General features: G+C 39.0%; 1 protein-coding gene across 2 annotated transcripts; it reads left to right on the plus strand.

Moving 5' to 3' along the window:
- LOC117292318 (heterogeneous nuclear ribonucleoprotein L-like) lies at window positions 1–24,432 on the plus strand. Of its 2 annotated transcripts, none has more exons than XM_033774351.1 (16): window positions 1–107; window positions 3,844–3,962; window positions 4,369–4,456; window positions 5,625–5,707; window positions 6,292–6,376; window positions 7,049–7,134; window positions 7,594–7,690; window positions 8,156–8,228; window positions 13,247–13,345; window positions 14,524–14,855; window positions 15,899–16,020; window positions 17,833–17,963; window positions 18,717–18,790; window positions 19,549–19,606; window positions 20,808–20,903; window positions 22,037–24,432. In XM_033774351.1, the coding sequence occupies exons 1-16, from the start codon at window positions 6–8 to the stop codon at window positions 22,093–22,095; spliced, it is 1,704 nt and encodes a 567-aa protein (XP_033630242.1). In that variant the 5' UTR covers window positions 1–5; the 3' UTR covers window positions 22,096–24,432. The 2 variants fall into 2 exon arrangements, with proteins under 2 accessions (XP_033630242.1, XP_033630234.1); XM_033774343.1 differs by lacking the exon at window positions 1–107 and adding an exon at window positions 2,845–3,130.
- The last annotated feature ends 1,592 nt before the right edge of the window (window positions 24,433–26,024 follow it).

Here is a 26,024-nt window from a genome sequence, read left to right on the forward strand (position 1 = left end):
ACGTCATGCATCATCCTCAAGCGAAAAACATGGCTTCTTTTGAGGGACACGCTACCAAACGTCAGCGAACCGAGGTCGGCGGGCGAGGAGTGCAGTCTGGCACAAGGGTAATATACAATTTGAATGCTTTAATGTTGTAGACGTAGTTGAGCTTAATTTAGAGGATGCAAAGTGGTCTAAAATTGGGTTTTCTCCCTTGTAAAATTGGCGTGACCATTTTTTTCGTCGGTGGTGACAACAATGACATTTTTCACATTGGCTTGCATGGCCTCTTGGTCTGAACTTGACTGTAGAGGGCGCTTTATTGTACACCTTGTATTTTCCCCTCAAAAGCAAATAACAATCACTTGAATTTTCTGCTAATGTTCTCTATCATTTAAAAGCCATGAAGGAACAAATTGCCCTTGATGTACCTTACTTAAAAATCTGTTTTTCCATACCACACACTTTGTATTTGTTTATTAATAAATTAAATTGAACTGTTTTTTTACCAAGAAATAATATCTTACTTGAATAAATTATCATAATGTATTTCATGGAAAACTGTCCTTATCCTGCCACCACTTTTTCCCACATTTTTACACTCAATTTAACAAAAAGGATATCTCATTTGAGTATATTAAAAACTATTCTATTCTGTCTCAAATGAAAAAGTGGTTGCAGGATTTGGACAATTATCCAATAAAATAAATTGAACTGAAGCAGGGCAACTTGTAAACTCCACCACACACCAATTAACTCATATTATTTGAGGTCAACCCGCACCTACCTAGCCCATGTTAGGGAAAAAAGTTTCGGAAAAGTTTCCGCATGGCGCCACCACTTTTTCATTCGATATGAAATAATATAGTATCTAATTTACCTCATTGATATATCCATTTTTGTAAAAATAAGTGAAAAAGTGGTGGCGCAATACGGAAAGTTATCCAAAGTTTCTTAGCGTGCCACCACGTTTTTACAAATTTTTACCAAAATGGATATTTTATTTTGAGTAAATTAGTTTATGTCATAATGAATTTAAAAAAAAAGGCACTGGCAGAATTCAGAAACTTTTCTTACAGCTGGGCAAAAAAATTTACACTGGACTAAATGCAGGCTTGAGATGAGTGTTTTTATCAATGGACAAGTAAAATCATGATTGGACAGCCTGACAGTCTTGTGTTTTGTTCAAATGTCGAGTCCTTGAAAGTCTGAACAATTTCTCTTTGTAGAGAGTGTCATGGCCGAGTGGTTAAAAGCATCAAATTCAAGTTCTGGTGCGAATTCACCGGAGTGTGGGTTCGAATCCCGGTCGTGACACTTGTGTCCTTGAGCAAGATACTTTACTATAATTGCTTCTCTTCACCCAGGGGAATAAATGGGTACCTGCGAGGGTAGAGGTTGACATTGTGAATGAAAAAGCCTTTGGAGCGATATAAACTGTTGCCCAGGTTGTATACTCCCAAGGGAGCTGAGAAACATTAAAAAAGGGATGTTATTGCAGGCCTGTATGCTTCATTTTTAAAAGGGCAAGGGCACCAAGGCATTTCCTCCTTGGTAAAGGGCACCCTATGAGGAAATTGTAAATTTCTACTGGAGCATTTCAAGGGCACCAAGGCAATGACCAGGGGCAACGGAGGCAATTGCCTTCGTTGTCTCCGTGAAGTATCAGGCCTGTTATTGGCCCTATGACCAGGGCACTAATGTAAAGCGCATTATACGGTTTTTGTGAAATGCGCTATAAGAATTGGTTATTATTATTATTATTAAAATATCTATAAAGAAACCCATAAACAAATTGGGATTTAAAACTTCTCTTTGTGCTTGTTCAAGTTAAAACAATTATTGTTGAAATGTATATATTTGTTCATGTAAAATCATTTCTGTTCTTGTAAAAAAAAAAATGAGGTGCATTAATTTAAACTTGTCCCCAAATTTGAGCCCTAACTTTGATTTATATCATGTAGTTGTGAGGCTGACCAAACATTACACCAGTGGACAAGGTTAGGTGTTTTGTTTGCTAGTTGGCAAACCTTTTTCATATGTTCTCTGTTCCTAATTTATAAGCTTTACAACGAACTAGTCCCACTTGGAAAGAGTTCAGAGTTTTAACTAACAGATTGGCATAGATGTTATATAATCCATTTATTGTCCAAGCAAAGCCCCCAAGTGGAACACAGATCTGTACATTCTTTGTGTGGTCTTTTAACTAATTTAAGACATTCCTACATTTGTGTTGTGTGTCCATTTTACAAAAGGACATTGCATAGCATGTGATGTTTGTTTGTGAAATTGTGATTCAGTTGTTGTCATTTTAAACCCCAGTCCCAAACCCTTACATGTATTGTTCAATTTCCAAAAGGACATTGCAAAGCAAGTGATGTTTGTTTGTGATTCAGTTATTGTCATTTTAAACCCCAGTCCCAAACCCTTACAGTGTTCAATTGCCACAGTTAATGATTTGAATGATTGGGGCATATACTATGTACTCTTCCATGGCTGTATACATGTACATACAGCTGTACAGTACAGGCCCGAATAACAAAGTTGCTTTTCACTGGGTCAGGCATTCCAATCTATGGTCCAAACAATTTGGTGTGGAGTTGTAATACTGTATGCATTCAGGTCACACTCCAGCCAAACTACCTCGCCTGTCCATGAAGGTATGGTCTGTCATGCCTAAGCCATTTGAGAGTTGGACTTGAACAATGGCTTGCGAGCAGTCACATGTAAATGCTCAATTAAAATTCCTCAAGACTAAATCTAGTGTTGCTCTGTTACATAATAAGGACAAGCATCATGGGGAAATTGAACACCCATACACAATTCCTACTATATAGTATAATGTGTAGAACACTATAGGCAGTAGAATAGAATAGAGCATGCATAGTACACATGGCATACACTGTAGTGCAAGGTTCATTGTGTTTGGTGTGTGGTGCCACTTTTTCCAACCACATGAAGTAGACTAGTGGGTGGTTCACAACACAACATGTCCTCCTCATGGGGCTCCACATGTGAACAGACTCGGAGTGATGTCTCCCATTGTGCATGTACATCAGTATGCATGCGAACAAGTACATTGTGCACATGGAGCAGTGTGTGCAAAAAGCACAGGCATGACAGTATGTATGACCATTGTTATACACCTGTAAGTATACTTGATTTGGGGGGCGGGGGGGGGGGGGGGGGGGGCTAGGTCTCACCGTTATCAAGCGCTGTGAGATCCTTGTCGGGGTGTGGTTGTGCCATCCTTCTATATTCTATACATGTAGCTTTGAGCAGTTGAGTATTGGTCTATTAAGGAAAATTATTTTAAAGCCTTCCAGGAGAGCTCTAGAGGTTTTACATCTGCTTTGAAATGCAAAAGTTGAACCCCCTCACGGTGTACTCTCTTCTTGCCCATTTGACTCTTTCAACTACAAAATACCATACAGGAGAACTGTGGAGACTAAGTCCACAGTACACAAGCCTTTAGTAATGTTCTCTCCTGCCTAGCTGGCTCTTGCCACAAAATGCCACAGGAGACTGCATGGAGACCTAAGGAAATGTGTAGTCCAAAGTGTAAGGCAATTGGGTCCACATATTTCCAGTGGTCAGGTGGTACAAATGGAATAAATATATAGCCAACTGTACGCATGCAAGGTACTTTGTAGCACTCAGTCCGTGATACCAGTGTATAGGAGGGTGGGTTGTACATGTAGGACTCAATCCAACCAGAGCTTTCTGTGGATTTCTGTTGTTTCCTGAGAACCCTAGAAAGTTCCAAGTGCATGCTTTTACCAAATTGTTATAAGGTAGAAATAGTTTTTCCTTAATTCATTTAAATTTATTTGGCGTTTTCTTGATTCTTTGTTCTTTTAGGATCGATTTGAAGATGACCATAAACTCATGGCGTCCAAGGTGGTCCACGTCAGGGGATTGAGCGACAGGGTGACCGATGGGGACCTCGTGGAGGCACTGCAGTTCTTTGGACCCATCAGGTAAAATTAATGAATGTTTATTCATCTTGTAAAGAAGCAAATAGTTAAGAGAACAAAAGATGTAGATGAAATGTGGTTTATCAACAAACTGGTCTATTGCAAAGGTTGTACCTGTACAACTGTATGTAGAAGTAATTAGGAACATGTATGTATAAGCTTGGGCGATATCGATTTATTTTAACCACGATATATCGCCGACAATATATCGCGATATTCGATAGAATCGCGATTAATTAAATTTGACAATTTAGTATCGCGATATTCGATAATATTGCGGTATCGCCCAAGCTTATGTATGTACTGTGTAGATGAGCAGACAAAAGCTTGATTGCGTCTTTTGTCAGTCGCGCATTCTTTGTGATATTATTGAATATAGCCTGGGTTTTTTGTTGTTGTTTGATTGCAGCTTTGTGTACACCATGGCGGGCAAAGGCCAGGCCCTGGTAGAGTTTGAAGACATGGAGGCGTCTACCGGCTGCGTGGAATACACCCAGGTAAAAACAAGTTTCAATTTAGAAGTTGATTTCCAAGGGATGCTCGGCCCTGATATAGGCCATAGAGGCAATTGGCTCTATGCCCTAATCATTGCCTGGGTGCCCCTTGAAATGTTCCAGTACAAATAGATATTTCTTTCATCGAGGTGCCCTTTACTTACATGTAGGGAAAACTGTCTTGTTTTTTACAAGAACATGCCCCATGTCATTGCCTGGGTGCCCCTTGTCATTGCCATATTGCCCCTTGCAATGTCTTTATGCCCCTTGCAATGTCTTTATGCCCCTTGCAATGTCTTTATGCCCCTTGCAATGTCTTTATGCCCCTTGACATTGACTTTGCACCCCTTGTAATTGACTCGGTGCCCTACGGTATTGCCATGGTGCCCCTTGACATTGTCTTGGTGCTTCTTGAAATGTTCCTTTAAGGGTTTTACATTGCCCTCATAAAATATTCCCCTCATTTGGGGGAATATGTCTTGCCATTTTAACCAGCACTAAATCTGCACTGTATATACTGTCTATTGCTTTATGTTGATTATTAATGTTTGCATTGCCATGTTGTATTCTATTTTCATTGTCAATTTACTGTGTGTTTTACATGTTGATTGTTAATTTTACTGTGTATTTTACATGTTGATTGTTAATTTTACTGTGTATTTGACATGTTTGATTCTTTATTTTACTGTGTATTTGATTGTGGTGTTAACCCATTTTATGAGTGAGGGTGTCTGGTTTTGAACATTATAACATGAAATTTCATATTGCATAGTGTATGTTTCTTGATATATTGTGTGTATTTTTATCATGTGTATGCTGTATTGAAATATTGTATATGATGTGCTTTTTGATGGGTTTTGTGAATTTGTTATTTCTATTCGCACATACACTGTACGAGCATCCTCCAATGGAGAGGGTGCACTACAAATGTAACAAATTTAAATATTGTTATTTCTTGATCTTCCAAATGCAGGTGTCTGACAGGCGAAAAACAATTTCCGTTCTATTTCATACTATTTTGTGTTCGAGTTCCACGGCAGCTATATTCTCCCCAGGGAGCTGAGAAAGTATAAAGGAATGTTATTGGCCCAATGTAAAGCGCAATGATACAATAATGTAAAATGCGCTATTTAAGAACTAGTTATTAAAAAGTGTTTCTTTCTGTACACAGAATCATCCGGAGAACGTGATTAATGTAGCTGGTTCCCCGGCGATGATTAACTTCTCTACCAGTAAGAGGATCAAGAGACCAGGGTAAGGCATCCATTTGTATTTATATTAAAGGAACATTACAGAATTGGTAAGAAACAAAAATTGTAAAGATCACAGATTTACATAAAACTTACACGGTCTAATGATGATGATAGTTGAAAACATCCCTTGAAATATTTCTGTCTGAAATGTCATATTTGATGAGAAAGAAATAATCAAACTTCGCGTTTGGAGTTTATCGCTCAGTGAGCGTTTTATTCATTTTTATTTTGGCATCGATGCAATGCAGAATTTGTAATCGGTTTTTCACTATTCTCTCGTGACCCAGATGGCCAATCGATCTCAAACTTCTACAGGTTTGTCAGTTTATGTGTATGGTGGATTACATAAATTGCTTACACTGCCAGCAACTGTTTTGTTAGCAAAAACCAATTTTGTAATGTTCCTTTAACCGATTTCACAAAACGCTAGGACTTTATTATTAAGCTGTTGTCATCAATTCAGACCTTGCGTCGTTTGTTTTCTGGGACATGCTACATGTATTTCAAAAAAATATTTAAACATTTATTAGAAGAAAAAGTGTTTTGTCATATTTTTGATGTTTTTGTGATTGTTAATTTTGTCAGAGAGAATGCCCCTGATATGCCAGAGGAGACACCCAACAGAGTCATCTTGCTGACGGTGCATAATCCATTCTACAGCATCAACACGGTTAGTTTAATTCCACCCTGAAAATTTCTCAACTTGACCCGCTCAAATCCCTTGAAGAGCACACCTTTGTCTCTCTCAAAAATGTTTGGTTCCTTCAAATTGTTGTCTATACCCGTATCCCCTTAATCCCTCATGAAAATTTCTCAACTAAGTACGCTCAAGTACCTTTGAGAACATTTCCTTTTTCTTTCCTATCATGTATTGGTTCGTTTAAATGGATCATGTCATATTGCCTACTTTTCCTAAACCCTTTGGACATCAGTCTTCTTCAGGATTGCAGAGGACTGTGGCCAGTAGGCCTAAATAACAATTGCTTATCAGTTGGTCGGCAATCCAATAGGGGATTTTTGGGACACTTAGTGGCAGCAGACTTACCAGGTAAAATGCATTGTTCTCGGTTTTTTTAGGTGCTCCGAACTATGTAAACAATGGACATTTACCTGGTAAGTCTGCTGCCACCTAGCGTTCTCAAGTCTCCAATTCTATCTAAGTCCAAACAGTTTGGCACGGGTTGACATAGGAGAGGAGGATATTGGTGGGTTGAGGTCACCTTTAGGGCAAAAAGGACCAAGGACCAAGGGTTTAAGGCTACACTGGTTGCCAATTCAATTCTATTCATTGTAAATGTCACTCTTTGATTTGAAACTGAATGAACTTTTCTCTTTATGTCAGGATGTGATACATACCATCTGCAAGGGATACGGTGACGTCCTTCGTATCGTCATCTTCAGAAAGAATGGAATCCAGTCCATGGTGGAATATCCTTTTAAATCTTTTTTTTTGTTTAAAACAAATGAATCACGGTACTTGGTACTTTTCTGAGTTCTGGTGATCCACAGGCAAATCACTCTGGTGAGAACCCAACCCAGGACCTTTGAATTGCTAGAGCTGGGCCCAATTTCATGGCCCTTCTTACCGCCGAATTCTGCACTTACGATCACCATTCCTCGCTTACGTGCAAGCGCCAAATTTATGCACAAGCTGTGTAAGCGTAGAATGCCTAGTTACGTGTAGTACACAGGCGCAGAAGCCAAACTTCCCTGCTAACCCATGAAACACGCTTAACGTAAGCACGGAATTCCCTGCTTCCGTAAGCGCCGATTCTGTGCTTACATTAAAGCAGAGCCATGAAATTGGACCCAGATGTCTTGGCTAGAGGCAGTTTGATTCCTATGTGTTAGCCAATCTCTGATTAGACCTTAACTGATCTCGTTTACGTTTGACACCATTGAGTCGGCAACCAAAGCTAAGAAGGCACTTCAGGGATGTGATATCTACTCTGGCTGCTGTACACTCAGGGTAGAGTTTGCAAGGGTAAGCTCAATAGGACTTAGAAACTTTGCATGGTTTTATTATAGATTCTGGATTTATAGGTCTGGTACAATGACTTGCACAAGTTTTCGCTTACATTTGAATTCCTAAGACTACAGAGACAGTTGCTACGTCACAGGATTCAGGGCAAGCTTTTGTAACGCAACCTCCAGATGAGCAGACCCTGGTACCATCGTGCCTTGTAAGGGTGTTCACCGTCTCTTACGTAACAAAGCAAAAGCTTGCCGACAATCATGTGACATAGCAACTATCTCTTTAGTCTGAGGAATTCAAACTTAAGTGGTGAATTGTGATCAAGCACATCATTGTACCAGACAACATTAAAATCTAACACGCAAATGGCTTATTCAATGCGTGTTTCATAGTGCCTAAAACCCCTGTCTCCATCCTTCTTGGTTAAAGTACAGATTGTCAGCAGTTTTTCTCGTCAAATTTTACTTTTTACAGACTCAGACCCTCACAGTTTACAAGAATGACCACGAGACCTACGACTACACCAACGCTAGTCTGGCGCCCCCAAGTAAGTGTTTTAAGAATTTACTCGTTTCTTTTCCCCATTATATTCAAGGTCTCACAAAAGAGTTTGCCCCCAAAATAAAATTTGTAAAAATATTTGCCCTCAACACCATAGCCATGTTGGCATTACCAGAATATCAAAAAGGGATTTTGAATTTTTGTCCATGGATGAAATTGTTTGAGTGAATGGGTTTGTGGTTCTTTTTTCAAGAAGGGGAGGGGGTAACACGCACTGATTCCAATTTCATGGTTGTGCTTACAATGCAGAATCTTCTCTTACATGTGCTTTATAGGGCACCGTGAGCACAGAATTCTGCAGTCGGCAAAGCTATAGAATTTGACTACAGCACTAGAATGAGCGTGATTTTTATGATATTTATGATATCTGAAAAGTTCAATGAATTGTGTTCTTTCTTTAAACCTTTGATTATATTCAACTCACTTCTATACAAAAAGGATGACCAATGAGCTTTCTTGTTAACACATCTATGTTCCTTCATAGAGCGAAATCCAAAGTCGCAGTTTGAACATTGAAGAAAACAAAACTCTGTGGCAAAAATTGAAATCCTCTTTTCTTCCTGAATACACCAAATACAATAAAATACTTTGCATAGTTTGTGCATTTAAAGACTCACAACCAATTTTGATCCGTATATCAGTCATGATATTTTTCCTACTTAAATCTCATTTCTGTTTTTTTAAATCAGAAACATTGTGATAAAATAGTGTGAAATGTTACACTATAGCGTACACCACAAGTACATTTAGGTCAGCCCTTGTACTTGATAAAATGTTCCTACTTTTTCCAAAAGGGCCAAATGTCATGCCTGATATGTGGAAATCATAATGCTTGAAATCATACTTAGTGGCTTTTCTTAACGAAGACAAACGTTTTCAATTGTATCATTTATCATGGAAAACTGGTCGCCTACAGTTAATGCATGGCGATACTTTACAGACTTCAAATACCTTAAAAAACACTAATCTGAGTGAGCAATTTATGAATGCGGTTCAAAGTTCATGAGTTTATACCATCTCATAAATATGAATATTATACAATATAACATTTTGCATTTCAAGTTTTGATATATCAATTATAATTAAGCTTGTTGGATGATACAGAAAGACAATGTCCTTCATTTGAAGTCTATAACATGCTTTTAACATGGCGTTTTGTTTTATGTTGACACTACAATGTATCTATTGTATGGTAATATACATACACATCGGCACTGTATACTCGGCTCTTTTCCCCTAGTCATTTGAGAAAACTAAAATGGTAAGACATACTTTAATGACAGGTGTATGGGTTCGAATCCCTCCCATGTTTTATGCCTGTATTGATTTGTTTGCCTCCTGGCTTGGGAAAAAACTGAGTACACAGTGCGTATCACACTTTGGTGTAAAGTTAAAAAAAAAAAAAAAACAAGTAAATTCTTTATCTCGATGCTGTACATCTGTTTTCAAAAACGCTACATTTAGCGCAGTGTTCTTCTTTGGTGTAAACATAACGACATTGTTCAAGCTTTATGTGAATGGGTTTCTTTTAACTTCATTCTCAACACCTTTTTCTATCCCATTCTTGTGGCCCACACTTTGAATGGACTTTTGTGCCTGGTGATGGGCGGCTTCTGAACCAAATTGGAAAATAAAATAAAAAGCTTTCTCACTACACAACAGTTTAAATGTTTGTTACGCAAGAAATCATAATAAATATTTTTGTATATATAAAAAAAAACAAATTCTGTACACCTAATATTCACAAGAGTTGCCCTCAAAACTGGTGGGTTTTTTTTCCCCACCAAGAGTATCCAGGGCTTAGAATTAATCTCTTAACCAAACCAGTCTAGCAGTCTTGTGGTTTATACGAATAAAAATACCTCACTGTGTATGGACAATTAGATGTTCAAATGTTGCCTTTTTTAGTCTAATAAATATCTTTCAATTATGTTGAGTGTTAAAAGATACACAATGTTTTAAACAATGGTTTAAACAATGGTTTAAACAAACGAGAAAAACAAACATTTATTTTGTCTTCATGTACAGGTTAAATGTTAAACATTCCGTTCATTGTGAAATATCAAATGTCTTGGAGTAAGCACACTGTTATAACATTTGTAATATTTGTAACATTTGATGTAGAAATGTCTTGTCACAACAATGGACATACATTTATGTGTAAATATATTTCCACAGTTGTTACGACTTTCCACTTGTACATGTGACCAAGGAAGACAACTGACATTGGTGTAGGCAGACTTAAAAGGCTATACTTGTAGGATTACTTGCTGTGTGAGTCAGAACGTCAAATTTCCACATCCGCCAAGTACCACACAAGACTGTACGTGATGTAGAGTGTGTGAAGAACGTGCAATGTAGATTGTTCCACGAGGTTCGAAGTATGAGCAATGTGGCATTTAAAGTTCACAATGTGTATAACGGATAACAATGCGTTTTGGTCCGTCCTGTTTTTAATTGTACAGTACATTTGAAATGAAATGACCCTCCAAAACCTGGGTTAGCAAAGAAGCCACAATATTGACTATTTTCATATATACAAAGTCTCACAAACAATGACGCTTCAAACAAGTTTACAAAGCATTCGATGGTAAAATTACATAAATTTTAAATAAATATTTAACAGAAACAAAAAATACTCTACAAATATGTGTTGCTTAACTCAATATTATGTATTTTAAAACCTATGTGAATTTAACCTCCTATTTTTGTACATATACTTGCATTTGTATTGTATTTATAAGTATTCAACAAATTAATCACAAGCGTTGTACAAAATGTTGTACATGTATGACAAATGTCACTACTTTATATGGGTAAGTTAACAGAAACTGTTAATGTACACTTGTAAACAAGTAAATGTCACCACACAATCATTTTATTACAAATGTTATTTTTTACTGATTGCCATGTGTATCGTGTACATGCTTAAAACTGTAAAGTGGATACATGGTGCAACTTGTAAACAGGTTTCAACACTATTAATTGTCAATAATTATACGTAAATACAGTGTTTAAAATTGTGCATGTTTTTCATTTTTTCAATATACATGATATAATGCAATATGAAAACATACATTGTTACACATTCCCCGATATTGTTCTTTGTGACGTGACGTGACATCAGGGAAGGGGTTGTTTATAAAGCTTTGAGCCAAGCTTGAGGTTTGGTTTTAGAGTAAAATATCAAACAATTGTTGTGACAACATCAGATGTGCTTCAAGGAAAACCTGACCTGCAGAGAAAACACCAACAGCAAGTTTGTGACATTCAGAAGAAACAAAACATTGTTTACCACAGGATATCCACCTTCTACACATCAAAACACTGAGTTTATAAAACTGTTTTTTTCTTCAAACCATGGATTGAGGTTCACTGGTCTTGGTTGCCTTCTACAGAACACTCCAACCAATGGACCAAATGAGTGTACCATGGTGCACACATTTGCAGGAACACAGTGACAGAGTTTTGAACAAAATAATACAATAATTAAACTAATCCAAAACAACACCTTTTGCTAAGTATACACTTTGGGTTTTTTTATGTGTCAAAATGAAAATTTGCTTCAATCAAAATAACAAAATATAGTGGCTTTTACCAAATACAATGTATATTTGGCAAAAATTAACAAAATTGTACTATAACTCTTGGACAAGCACAACAATTATAGACGTTTGCAAACAAAAACAAAGAACTGTTGAGGTTTGTGACTACTCTCTAGTCACAACTCGATTCTTACAACTGAAAATGTATCACAGAGGGACAAACTACACAGAGCAAGCAAGACGATTCTGAAACACACTGACACTGTGATGGACACCATAAAACCAGCCACCACGTAGACCGTGCCAACATGCCTCTCACTCATGCATCCATCTACACGTCTTGACACCATCTACACTATAATGACTTTCTCCTTCTTGGTGTATTCCATGCTATATAAACCTGATTGTACCCCCAACGAATTGTGCAGGGAAAGCAGAGTGAAAATCTCTCTAACTGCAGCAGGGAACAGCAGCAGAGCACGACAAGCAGCGGCAGTTTTTTACTCTATGAGATGGGAGCAGCATAGTCGTTGAATGTTGCTGCAGTTCGTAAAATCACTGCGACCAATGTAGTGAGGTGTGGTCATGTCTGCCTTCTAGGAACTTAACTGATACAGGAGGTAACATGTTGTCAATGCAGGTATCTAGACCCAAAAGCCTTTGTATCTATAAAATTGGTCAATGTCTCTCAAACCTTACTGGTAATAATTTTTAAAATAAATAATTGAGTTCAACCATTTGTTTGATATGTAGTTTTCCCAAATCTATAATTGTATCATTGATTTTGTTTTAATACAGTGTATTTTTAGGTTTTGTAATTAGAATTTTAATGGGCTGTGATTTACTACAGATGACTGATCTTTTGGTAAACACTCTTTTAGGTCTTTAAAAATTATTTCTTTTTGTTAAGCTGTGACTTTTTAAAAGCAAGGGTTTCACTGGTGAAAAGTATGTTTTGTTCAATTAATATATTAACAAAAGAAATTCTAACCCTAACCCATTTGATGGGGAAGGTGTGGAGATCCCTTCATTGTGGGTTTTATTTAAAGGCACTGGACACTATTGGTAATTACTTAAATTAATTTTTAGCATAAAAACTTACTTAGTCTGAATTGGAGAGCTGTTGATAGTATGAAACATTGTGAGAAACGACTCCCTCTGAATTAATGTGGTTGTTTAGATAAGAGGTCATTTCTCACTCAAATAGTAAAAGGCTTGAGGCCTGAAGCCTTTTATTAGCCATCTGACAGCACACAAATCTGTGCAACTTGGGTGTTTTTTCTTTCATTATTTCGCAACTTCGACGACCAATTGGGTCCAAATCTTTACAGATTTATTACTTTATGCATAATGTTGGGATACACCAAGTGAGAAGACTGGTCTTTGACAATTACCAATGGTGTTCAGTGCCTTTAACTATATGGAAGTTTGACTCGTGTTTCTTTGTTACTTTGATCAGGTCGTGGAGCAGCCCTTCTTGATGACCCACCGCCGTCTACCTACAATGGACCGACAAAAGCCAACATCAGGAGAGGGGGTGGAGGTAACCCTCGTTTCGGTAAGAAAGATGGACTCTGTTGCTCGCGACACTTGGGCCGTGTCCGAAACGACGACTTTGGCTACAGCTACGGCTAGATCGCGCGCGTCTGCCTATTCTTCAACACTGGTAGACGCGCTGATCTAGACGTAGCTGTAGCCGAAGTCGTCGTTTCGGACACGGCCTTACTCTCTGGAAATGTTGTATTGATATTGTGCATCTTGTTGTGTCGTGAACGAGTGGTCTAGTGCACCGGACTCGTTCTCTGATGTTCTGATCAGCAGAGTGTCAGAGTGTGGGTTGAGTCCCGGTCTTGACACTTCAGTCCTTGTTACCAAGACACGTTTTGAAACCGTTTTTGCTTTGTCCTTCAAAGTGAGTTTCTGCATTATTTTTTCATTTGTTTTCTTCATGCAAGTCGCCAGACACACAAGGCCACTTCAGAAGGCCACTTCAAGGTGTGGGCTACAATTATTTTTTCCCCAGAGGCCATTGCCACCTACTCCTAGGGCTAAACAGGGTTACCCCTTTCACAGTCCATACGAATGTAAGCTTGGGTATCATCAGTCCGAAGCCTGGCCAGTAGAGCAGAAAGCACTACCTACCCAATTTTACGTAACAAGTGTCAAGACTGGGATTCGAAACCATCCTCTGCTGATCAAACACCAGAGCTTGAATCCTGTGCTCTTAACCATTCGGCCATGACACATCACAAAGTTTGTTTTTAAGGGCATTCAGCTTGGCTCAGTGGTTTCTTCCCTGCCTTTCATCTCTGTGGGCCCGGTTCGAATCCCTGACTGGAACCTTGCTTTGTGTATTCGTTTTTAGCGTGATGCTGTGGGTTCTTCCTTCCATATCTAGAATCCTTTTTTTCTCCATAGCTTTCTCTCATTCACTTCTTATATATTTACTTTTGTTATCTTCAGCTAGCCTGGTACTTATTTGTATTTTGTCGTCAGCATTTTGTAATGTCAATGTTTGTGTTGTCCTTTTTTCAAGATTCACCATAGTTCAATCCTAATTACTTATGTATTATTTTCTTTAACATTATATTAATTTTATATACTTATATTATGCGCTTTTGATTTTTTTTTTTTTAAGCTTTCTATGTGCTGATAATTTCTCGTAATGAATTATTTTAGTTATGAAATGCGCATTTCAACATGTTCATATGTTTTTTTCTTTGTTTATATCCACAGATTCTCGCGGTGGACCTCACGGTGGTGGTGGTGGTGGCCCAATGCGCGGCCCGCCCCCGCCCCAGCACTACCAGGATCCCCAGCAGGGGGGCTACGGCCCACCCCACGGTGGTGGCGGTGGCGGTGGGGGCCGCGGAGGCGGAGGAGGTTACCAGGACCATGGCGAGTACCCCCAGCAGTATAACCACATGCAGGACCAGCAGGCCTTGCAGCCGCTCCCTCCTAATGCACCATCCCACAGCGGCATCGTTATGGTGTATAACATCAACCTGGACAAGATGAACTGCGAGAAGCTCTTCAATCTCATGTGCCCCTTTGGAAATATCTTCAAGGTAGGAGAGAGTTCAAGATTACATTTTATGGGGACGCTAGTTTTCCGGCTATTTTTATTTTCTCTTTCTTATTTTCTGTGAAAGTTTCCCGACACATGAGGCCTGAAGGCCACTTCAAGGTGTGTGCTACAAATCAACTATTTTTCTAGGGGCTGTTGGCACCTACTCCTGGGGGGCTGAAACAGGGCTACCCCCTTAACAGTCCATACAGATGTAGGCTTGGGTATCATCCATCAAAAGCCTGGCTGGTAGAGCAGAAAGCACTATATCACCAACTTTACTTTCAGGAGTTCCTGCTTTTACATGTATTATTTGTGGCGTGTTGTGGTGCAGCGGTCTAGTTCACTGTACCCAAGCCTTTGGTGTTGTCAGCAGCAGAGTGGGGGTTTGATAATGGTCATGACACTTAACCGTAATTGCTTTGTGAAAAGTTTGGAAGGTAGTGCATTATGCTCTACCAGCCAGGCTCCTAGTTGATGAAACCCATGCCTACATTCTTACTGACTATGAAGGGGGTAACCCTGTGTTGGCTCTAGGAGCATTTGATTTGGGTCAATGCCCAATGTGCGGATGTGAGTCATGGACACTAACCAGTCGTCTAGAGAAGAGACTTGACGGCTGCTATACAAGAATGCCTTGTTATATAAAACAGATTCATTGGGAGAGGCATGTCACAAACCTGGAGCTCTACGCTGGACTACCGAGACTTAGCACCAAGATTAGGGCAAGAAGGCTGAGATTAGCAGGTCACTGCCTCAGAGATACTGAGCCGGCAGTGAGCAGGCTGGTGCTTTGGGCCCCTAGTCAGGGTTACTGTTCCCGAGGCAGACCACAAACCACCTACATATATGTGGACACCTTGTGTCGGGTCTCTGGCCTGAGGCGGGAGGAGCTGCGTACAGCAATGGAGGACCAACGTGTTTGGAGGGCCATCATCCGATGCTCCGCATTGACTGAATGAATGAATGCCCTAGACTGTTATGCATAGCCCTCACCTTAAGGCTTCTTCTGATTAGTTTTGTTTCTTTGATGTTTTCCCCCAGATAAAATTCATGAAGTCCAAACCAGGGACCGTGCTGGTTGACATGGGAGAACCCTACGCCGTGAGTAGAGCCATCACCAACCTGAGTAACATTGAATTCTTCTGCATGACCATACAGCTTGGGTGAGTAGACTTGGCGTTGGTTGCATTTAATGAAGATTTGTCAACTTCACTTTGATACCTATTTGAATTATATGAATTGAATATGACATGTTTGAATCAATGGAAATGCCCCAGAACCAGTAGATTCATCACACAGCTGTATTCCTAAATTAAAGCCCGGTTCGTACTTCCTGCGAATGTGAATGCGAAGCAAATTTTGGTGACGCAACCTTTCCCTTTGTGACGCAATGATATTCGCAACGCAGTAAGCATTCGCAGGAAGTATGAACCGGGCCTAAAGGGGCGGGTCATCATGATCAAAGCAGGCCCAGGCATGATACTTCACGGAGGCAACGAGAAGGCGATTGCCTCCATGCCCCCTGGTCATTGCCTTGGTGCCTTTGAAATGCTCCAGTGCAAATTTACAATTTCCTCAAAGGGTGCCCTTAGCTTTACCAAGGAGAAAATGCCTTGGTGCCCTTGCCCTTTCAAAAACAAAGTATACATGCCTGCAGGCCTACGGCTGTACATGGATTTATGAACTCTAACACAGTTACTGCATGCGCATGTCCTTCGTCCGTATCAAATCTACAGAGAGTGTGCTTGGCTGTAACAGGGTGAAAGTTTACATGTATAATACCCAAGCCTACATCCGTATGGACTGTAAAAGGGGTAACCCTGTTTCAGCCCTAGGAGTAGGCGGCAACGACCTCTGGACAAAAATAATTGTAGCCCACACCTTGAAATGGCCTTCAGGCCTTGTGTGTCTGGCGACTTGCATAAAAATATAAAAATAAAATAAAAAAACTGTTTGTCTCGTTTAATGATTTTTATCACGGGCTACATAGTATGTTTTATTTGATGTTGTACCTATAGACGATGTGACCTATGTTTACATTCAAACCGCCCTCTGTTGACAAAATACTATATACGCCTTGTTTCGCCCGGCACTGAGTTGCATAGTCAAAGTAAGATTGCGTACACTTTCTAGCTGGCTGCCAAAACACAAAGGTTTTGCCCGGCGGTATGCGCGCGAATCATGTTATGGTCTTCGTGTGACGTCAGAGGTCACATCGTCTATATGATGTCAACTTGTTTTCCATTCAAATTGCTATTGCCAATTTGCATATATATACATATGTTGTTGTTATTGTCAATTGACATCTTGTTATTGCCAATTGTCATATGATATTGTTATTGCCAATTAGCATTTTCTATTGGCAATGTGCAAAAATGTATATATTTTTGCTAATATGCATAAATGTCTTCTTTTGTTTTCAATGTGCATATCTAATTATTATTCCCCCTTAAGTTTCAATATGCTTTTAATTTGTTCTGCCATTCTGCATGTATATGTCATTGTTGTTGCCAATTATATACATAAATGTAATTTTTATTTCCAATGTGCATGTAATTATCATTGCCCTTTTTGTTTCAATATGCTTGTTATTTTTATTGCCTCTCTGCAGAATGTAACTGTTTTTGCCAATAGTTATACGCATTCCTGTTATTTTTCCCCGTTTATGTGTATTAATTTTCCTCATACACATGGGAGAAAACTGTCATGCTTTTTATCGTGACTTTAAATAGGCCTATATTGAATCTATTTGCGTTATGTAATTATTTGTGTAAATTTGCAGATGTGTATTTTAATTTCAAACACGCATAGTTTTTATTGCCAATATGTAATTTTTATTGCCAGCATAGAATAAGTAGGCCTAACAATTTAATTGAATTTATTATTAGTTATAATAAGCCAATTGTACAAAATAATATGTAGAGATTATTATGATTTTCCTTTATTTATTGTTATTCTGCAATCTTATTTTGTAGGTACTCTAACCAGACGTTTCTGAATCCACCCCCGGGTACATGGAACCTTCCAGACGGCTCCCCATCCTACATGGATTACTCCAAGAGCAGAAATAACCGGTTCATGAACAAAGAGGCCGCCGCCAAGAATCATATCCTTTGAATATAGAGGGCGCTGTTCTAAGGACCTTATTGACCTTTTCGCAAATACCCATTGCGAAAGCACAAATTGTTGAATGAGGTGCATGCTGGTCTAGCTAGGGGATCAAACTTGAGCGCTAGCTAGACCAGCATGCACCTCATTCAACGCCTACAGAGCACATACCCAATATTTGGGATAAGGTCTATGGTGGGAGTATAATCAGGCGGTTTGCGGTCACACCAAGTGAACATCTTTTTTGAGTAGTTTTGTTTCTGAGAAAAACCAGTGGTTGACATCTCAACGTTTCGATCTGTATACTATGCCGTCTACAACTCAACATGTCAACAAGTGTATATGCTCTAATCTTCTTCAGGAGTCAATCAGAGCATACAGAGACTACTGGTTGAAACATTGAGTTGTCAACCACCCGTTCTTCTCAGAATCAACACTTCTCTAAAGAGATTATCACATGGTCCTACCGAAAACCTCACCTGGGCCCAATTTCATAGAGCTGCTTGAGCAAAGACAATAGCTGAGCATAACAAAACTATGCTTACCAGCTGTCATATGTACACTTGTAACTGGTATCCTTCTCATCTGCTAAGCAATATTTTCTGCTTAAAAAGCAGTTATCTGAAATCGGGCCCTAGCTCGGGCAAGCTTGAGCACCTGATGGTTATTACTATATGCGTCACAAGACTCCATTATTATTCACTGTGTAATGATTGCATAGAAGGTGATTTTTCTTTAACTCTAATGACACGTCTTCAGCGCCCATCCCATGTCTTGCATTTCTACAATGCGCATCCAGAGAGCACAGCTGAGACCATCAAGCAGGTAATTAAGATTTTCTTGTCAGATTGTTCTTCCTAAAACCATCCCCCAAAATCCACATGCATATTTTGTGTGATTCTTTGGACTGTTGCATGATTTGGCACCAGTTGAAGGTACCCTGTCTCTGGTTTGCATATTTTGTTTCATTCAGGTAAAAGACCATGGTGACCACAATATCAAAGTCTTATATAGCGCACGTATCTACCAAACAAGGTACTCAAGGCAGTACAAACTTTCAGAAAGATAGATTATTGCAGTTATTAATTCTGAGACCCAATTATTTAGCACCTTATAAGGGTTTACAAGGTGCTACGGCGCATACAGCAGTCACAGCCAGGAACATCGGGGCGAATCCGTTCTCTTTTCGATAAAGTGCACTGGGTTCTTTTACATGCGTTACACAAGACATGGGATCAACAGCTTTCTGCCCCTCCGAAGGACGAAGCAATGGTTAGGTGTCTTGCTTAAGAACACAAGTGTCACGGCTGGGGATTCGAAACCCACACTCTGTTGATCAGAAACACCAGAGTTTGAATTCAGTGCTCCTAACCGATCGGCCATGACACTTCCACAGTGGTCTACAGCACTCAAAAGTACAGTTGATTTGTAAGAATGTTGGTCATGTTTCTTGTATTCTCAAGCAATCATGAACATTGATTCTTACAATACTAGAACCATACTATCTTTCCTTCCAAGTTTGCATATTTTGTTTCATTCAAGATATTCATGTTGCTCTTGGTTTTTATCTTCATTTTTGCCAGATCTTCATCAACGCTGGAGCTCCTGAGCCAATTGGAATCAAGATGTTTGAATCCAAATGTAAGTTTATATAAATAATAATCTTAAAAAAGAGTTAAGTGGCCTGACGTTCCGATTCTAGCAGAGTCTTTCTCAAGGGCTAATCAAAAGGCTATAATAATTATTGGTACTTCTGTTGCGTACTTATCTTATCTTAGTAGCTAGATCATGGTGTTTGATAAAGTGCCCTTGTTCGTTTAGGCTGAGCAGTTAAAGGCAGTGGACACTATTAGTAACTACTCAAAATAATTATTAGCATAAAACCTTACTTGGTAATGAGTAATGGGGAGAGGTTGATAGTATAAAACATTGTGAGAAACGGCTCCCTCTGAAGTGACGTAGTTTTTGAGAAAGAAATAATTTCTCACTCAAATTTTGAATTGAATTCGCAACCTCAGCCGAGGTCTTGAATTTAAGGCCTCTGAAAGAACACAACTAGTGCGACAAGGGTGTTTTTTCCTTCCATTATTCTCTCGCAACTGCGAAGAGCTATTGAGTTCAAATTTTCCACTGGTTTGTTATTTTATGCATATTTTGAGATACACCAACTGTGAAGACAGGTCTTTGACACTTACCAATAGTGTCCAGTGTCTTTAAGAGCACGGAACCTGAGTTAATATGGTGTTTCTGATCAGCAGAGTGTGGTTTAAAAAACCAGTCATGGGACATTAAACAGTAGGTCCTGTATACTAGGATTGGTAGTGCACATAAACGAACCCAGAACATTTTCGTGGATGAATAGTGGTTAACTCCAGTGTGTTCATAGTTAACATAGCAAGCACCCTTGTTTACAGGTTTCCTTGGACTTTAGGCCAGGTCACACAGGCCCCGATAACAAAAATGAGATTGTTAAAAATGCACGCCCTCGATTGGTTGAATAAGAGTGGTCGTATTCTGCGTGGAGGACTTCAACCAATTTAGAATGCGTTCTCTTTGCATCGTTATCGCTGCAGTGTAACTCGGCCTTTACAGGCTACAATGATTCAGGTTCTTTTATGAGGCATCCTTGGGCCGAATCCGAATTGGCGGCTACGGCTGTTGTTAATGGTGTTGCTAAGGACGTCCTATACCTCAACGCATGATGATGCAGAAATCTAGCCGTAGCCGAAGCTGTAGCCACTAATTCGGACACGGCCTGAGTTTCATTACAAGAAATAGCAGAGCTATGTTAATGATGTTTTGGAACAAGAAGCTTATGAGTGTTTTATAATGTTTTTATTAGCTGACCGCAGCGTGACCGGTTTGTCTGAGTGGGAAAACAGAGCCTCCGCTATGGAGTCCATGATTCTTGCTAATCATACCAACATGGAAAACCCAGGTTAGTCACATTCAATTGATATATTAAGAATAAAGAAATATATGTATGCATCTTGTATGTGCTTTTAAACTTCAGGCCTGATACTTCAAGGGGCTGGTCATCATGATCAAAGCAGGCCCAGACCTGATACTTCACGGAGGCAACGAGAAGGCGATTGACTCCATGCCCCCTGGTCATTGCCTTGGTGCCTTTGAAATGCTCCATGGAAATTTACACATTTCCTCATAGCTTGCCCTTTACCAAGGAGTAAATGCGTTGGTGCCCTTGCCCTTTCAAAAAACTAAGCATACAGGCCTGTTTGTTTTTTTCAATTGTATGCAATTTAATGTTTAGGATTTTTCCTCTTGCAACAGAGTTGAATCTTGTTATAGTGGCCAGTGTGACAACTCATTTTTCACACCATTGCAATGATATTAAAATAATAACAAGTTCAATATTAAATTTTAGGTGCTTTCAACATTGTATTTACATGTTGATAATAATTTGCATAACATATATTCACCTCTGTGTACATTATCTGTCAACTGTTTCATATACCTGTCAACTGTTTCATATATCGTAAGGCTCATAAATTGTATCTGTTGTCGTGCCTCTTCAATTTTGCTGTAACACCATTTTAAGATTTACTATTTCAATTGTGTGTGAATTGCAATTTAATGGTATATTATAAAACTAACAAATTTTAATATTCGTTTGTCAGCTATGTTGTATAAACCTGTACCTATCATAAATGTTTATTCTTGTCTTGCCTTGTGTTGAAGTTTTTGTGATTTATTATTGAGGACATTACCTTTTTATTGTATGCTATTTAATGATATGTAGATAAATAGGGAGACTGCCAACATGGGGTTAGATAGATAGCTCAGTTGGTTGAGTGCCGGCCGTTAATCCATAGGTCGTTGGTTCAAACCCTGCTCTAGTCGATATGTCTTTGAGCAACCCTAATGTAGTTAGTCTCTGCCAACGAGGTTAATTTTTTTAGACCATAAGTAATATCAACAAATAAATATCCAACAATTTAAAATAATGTAATATTACTTAAAGCATTCATATTTTTTAGAATTGTGTTCATTTAGAATTGTTCCGAGAATAATTTGTATTTTTTTCTTCTTCTTCTTTTTTTTTGGGGGTAGGTGGGAAGTACCCCTACACTTTCAAGCTGTGTTTCTCCAATGCTCCCCATGCGACGTAAGCCCAAGGGACTGCACATTTGCCATCACCAGTCTTTGTGTTTTTGTCTTTTACCCAAAGTTGAACGTTTCATGATGTTGTAAATTCTCGAGGGCCTTCAATAGGATAGGTAGCATTTTAACCGATTAGAGACCACAGCGACCTAAAGGGTCAACTGAGCTCAAAAGTACAGTTTATTTGTAGGAATGTCGCTAACCGTAATACATAGGTCAAGCCTCTCCATATATGTACGAAAATCTTCAATTTGATATTTATTTGCTTTGCGGTAACAACATGTGTGTATCTACTTGCCAGGAAGAGTTTGTACTTAGAGAAGACTTTGGGAGGCTTCCCAGTCCTGAAAAGAACTGTCCTGCTTTTTATTTAGTACCCGGGAAGGTATAGCAAATTAGCAGGGACTACTTCTTTTAGCTTATATGATCGAAATTAACTGCACTAACGCTGAGTGAGTTCTTGAATTGGTCTCAACGTTAATTAGCCTACTCTAGTCATCTTCAATTTGGTCATGCGCATTTGCTGACTTATCGGTGTAGAGATGATGAGTGCCTCCATTGATGGAGATGTGCAATCAGTGACGCGGGTGTACGTGCTTTGAATAGACTACAGATTGTGTCCATGATCAATGATGTTAGTGATATTGAATGGTCTGATGGAAGGAGGGTTGACTGTACATTACTGTGTATAGATACATTCATATAGTATCATATTGCAGGTGGACTAGGGTATTGAAAACCACATTGGATGGTATTGAATGGTCACACAGTAGGAGGGTTAATGAGACATTGTTGAGAGTGGAACCAATCATCTCTTGTCAGAGACTCGAACTATAGGCACTGCTGCATCATCTCTCATTCATTATGCAAAAGCCGTTGTAATAACAATACAGTGAAGTTAAACCTTGGCCATTAACGACACCCTTAGTGGTTGTTAAATTCATGAGTATGAAGAACTTCCAGAAAATTGTTCTATGAGCGCTAGCCATACCTTCTCAAAAAGTCCTTCTGACGGAAAAATATACTTCATTGCCAAATATGTCAATTCTGCCATATTGAGCTTTTGTGTACTCTTTTTAGGAAACTTCTTTGTGAACTATGTGTTTACGAGACTTTGTTTACTCTGTGTTTTCTTTTTTTTTTACCTTGTTTGATCGGTGCTCTGTGTTCACTCTGTGTCTGCTCTGTGCTCACTCTGCGGTCATTCCTTCCATGTACTCTGTGTTTGCTATGTGTTTGTTATGTGTTCGCTCTGTGTTGGTTATGTGTTCGCTCTGTGTTCTTGCTCTGTTTGGTCTGTGTTTACTCTGTGTCTACTCTACTTTGTATAAAAATCTTGTTCTTTGATGTTTTTATCGTTTGTAGACGATTTTTATTTCATTTAAACAATCATACTGAAGGTTTAGGTTTCTCAAACTGGTTAAGTATAAAACAAGAAAACTGCCATTATTTTGTTTAAGTGATACTGTATATTGTACTAGAAAAGGGATACATTTGACCTTGAAATAGTTCACTCTACAAAAAATAACATTGAGGAAAGGTAACGCCTATGTTGCTTTCTCAACCTTTGTTAATTCACAATAGTATAATTATTTTATGACCATCAGAGATCATTAGTATTCCTCAGTAATTATATTCCCCACCCATCATTGTCTGCAGCTTAATTGTTATAAAACAATGGGTAGCTAATTATCTGTCTTGTTGGTTGTGCAGTGATGTGGAAGGTTATTGAGCAATTAGGCTTAACCACACAATCATGTGGAATTAATGGTAGGATATAATTAGCAATGTCCACAAGAAATTGTCCTTGTAATATTCACAGAAAGACAAACTTGGGGGAATTTGCGGTTATTGCAACCCATTACGGGAATGAGAAGTTTCAACGGAAATTCTGAATTCAAAATTGTGTGATGGCCTTTTTGAAACCACTGTATGCTATTTGGCGTCAGCCTGCATGGTTGAGGCCCGGCCCAATGAGGAAAGTGTTCGTTGTATCTGACAGGGTAAAAGCCTGAGACCAAGCCAAGCTGTTGTTTCGAAAACGACATGTGTCTTTCTGTGAAGAAAATGTAATATTCACAAGAAATTATAGTGGAAAGACAACCTCGTGGGAATTTGCAGTAATTGCAACCCATTACGAGAATGAGAAGTTTTACGTTTTTTTCCTTTATGAATTCAGAGATAACTAATGGCCTTTTCAAAACCACTGATTATTATTGGGCGCCATCCTGCATAGTTGAGGCCCGGCCCCATGGGGAAAGCGTACGTTTTCTAAGTATCCGACTGGGTAAAAGCCTGAGGCCAAGCCAAGCCGTTGGTTTGAAAACGGTCTGTGTCTTTCTTAGGGAAAAAATATATAATATTCACAAGAATTGCAAGCCTTTACGAGGATGAGAAGTTTCACATTTATTTATGAATTCAGAGTTGTCGAATGGCCTTTTCGAAACCACTGTATATTTTGCGGCGTCAGCCTGGTTGAGATGAGGCCAGGGCCCAATTTCATAGAGCTGCTTAGCACAAAAAATTGCTAAGCATGAAATTTTTGCCTTGATAAAAAAGAGGATTACCAACCAAATTTCCCACGTGATTTTCAGGATAAGCAAACAACAGCTGAATACCAGTAACAAGCAATATACAACAAATGGAAATTTGGTTGATAATCCTATTTTTAGATATCAAGGAAGAAATTTCAAGCTAAGCAAATTTTTGTGCTTAGCAACTCTATGAAAATGGGCCCTGGTCCAATGAGGAAAGCACACGTTTTCGAAGTATCTGGCAGTCTTAGGGCTGGAAATAAGATTTGGTGTCTTTATCTTGTTCATTTGGTACTAGCTGTTTTAGCTTTGTTTCACTTATTCATTGTAGTAACAATAAGGAAAATGGTTTTCTGTAGCAGTTTGAAATAAAAGCAATCCTGAATTTTGAGAAACTGTAGAAGTGGTGAGACTTTCTTGGTTTGATTCCCAATTGTCGGCGATTGTGTTGTCATCAGTGGTTAGATGTAAAGATAGATACATGTGGATAATAGATAAAATACTTGTTTTCTTGAACAAAAATTCCTCGCAGCACAGGGGCTGAATTACAACAATTTTAAGACACCAATCAAAAAAGGGACGGGTGTTGACTTCATATACATGTACACATGTACGTCGAATTTAACTGCGAATCTGGACAATTCGAGAGGAGGGTTCGAATATGTTGTTTTGTGGGGCCAAGTGTTGTACAAAGGCGTCGTGCTAGCTGTTTAAAGGTGCAGCCTGTCGTCCTAAAAAACACCTGCCCAAAAGAGGGCACCTTATAAAAGAACAGGTGTTGGCTTTACATATATACACATGTACGTCGAATACACATTTAACTGCGAATCTCCAGATCCGCGAAGGCCATGAGACATGATGTGTGTAGGCTCAGCAGTAGTCGCGAGCCTCGAAGTGTGACGAATGTCCCTATATACATGTAGTAGCAATGGAGGATGACAGGAGGCAGCAAAATGACTGGGTAAATACATTGTTCTCTGTATTGTGCGCGTGCTTAGAACTACTAAGTCTGCCATTACAATACCAAGTATAGTTTATTGTGAGTACTTGTTAAACAAAAGTTGAGTGTTTTTAAAACATTCGGGTTGTGTGCTTAGGAGCACTGAACTCAAGCCATTGTGTTTCTAATCAGCAGAGTGACGTCCGTTCGAGCAACGGTGCCTTTACCATCATTGATTTGTCCTTCGGATGGAACATTAAACTTGAGTAGGTCCCGTGTGCTAGGTTGGTAGTGCACGTAATTGTAACACAGAACACGTATAGTGGTGTTTCTTGTTCACATTATAGCAATCACCTTTGTTTACAGTTTCCTAGGGCTTGCTAGCTGATGTAGTTAAGTTCACTTTATGAGGCATCCTTGGTTTTATTACCAGAAATAAATAATAATAATGATAATAAACGTT

The sequence above is a fragment of the Asterias rubens genome, chromosome 1, assembly GCF_902459465.1.
Source record: "Asterias rubens chromosome 1, eAstRub1.3, whole genome shotgun sequence".
Taxonomy (NCBI): Eukaryota; Metazoa; Echinodermata; class Asteroidea; order Forcipulatida; family Asteriidae; genus Asterias; species Asterias rubens.

Bases quoted from the DNA above. Each gene is read 5' to 3' on its own strand.
- LOC117292318 (XM_033774343.1), top strand. From the start codon at position 2,972: ATGTCCTCCTCATGGGGCTCCACATGTGAACAGACTCGGAGTGATGTC. The intron at 17,964-18,716 runs ATATCCTTTGAA...CTCTAATGACAC, and splicing joins AGAGGCCGCCGCCAAGAATC to GTCTTCAGCGCCCATCCCAT. The intron at 19,607-20,807 runs GTAAGTTTATAT...TGTTTTTATTAG, and splicing joins CAAGATGTTTGAATCCAAAT to CTGACCGCAGCGTGACCGGT.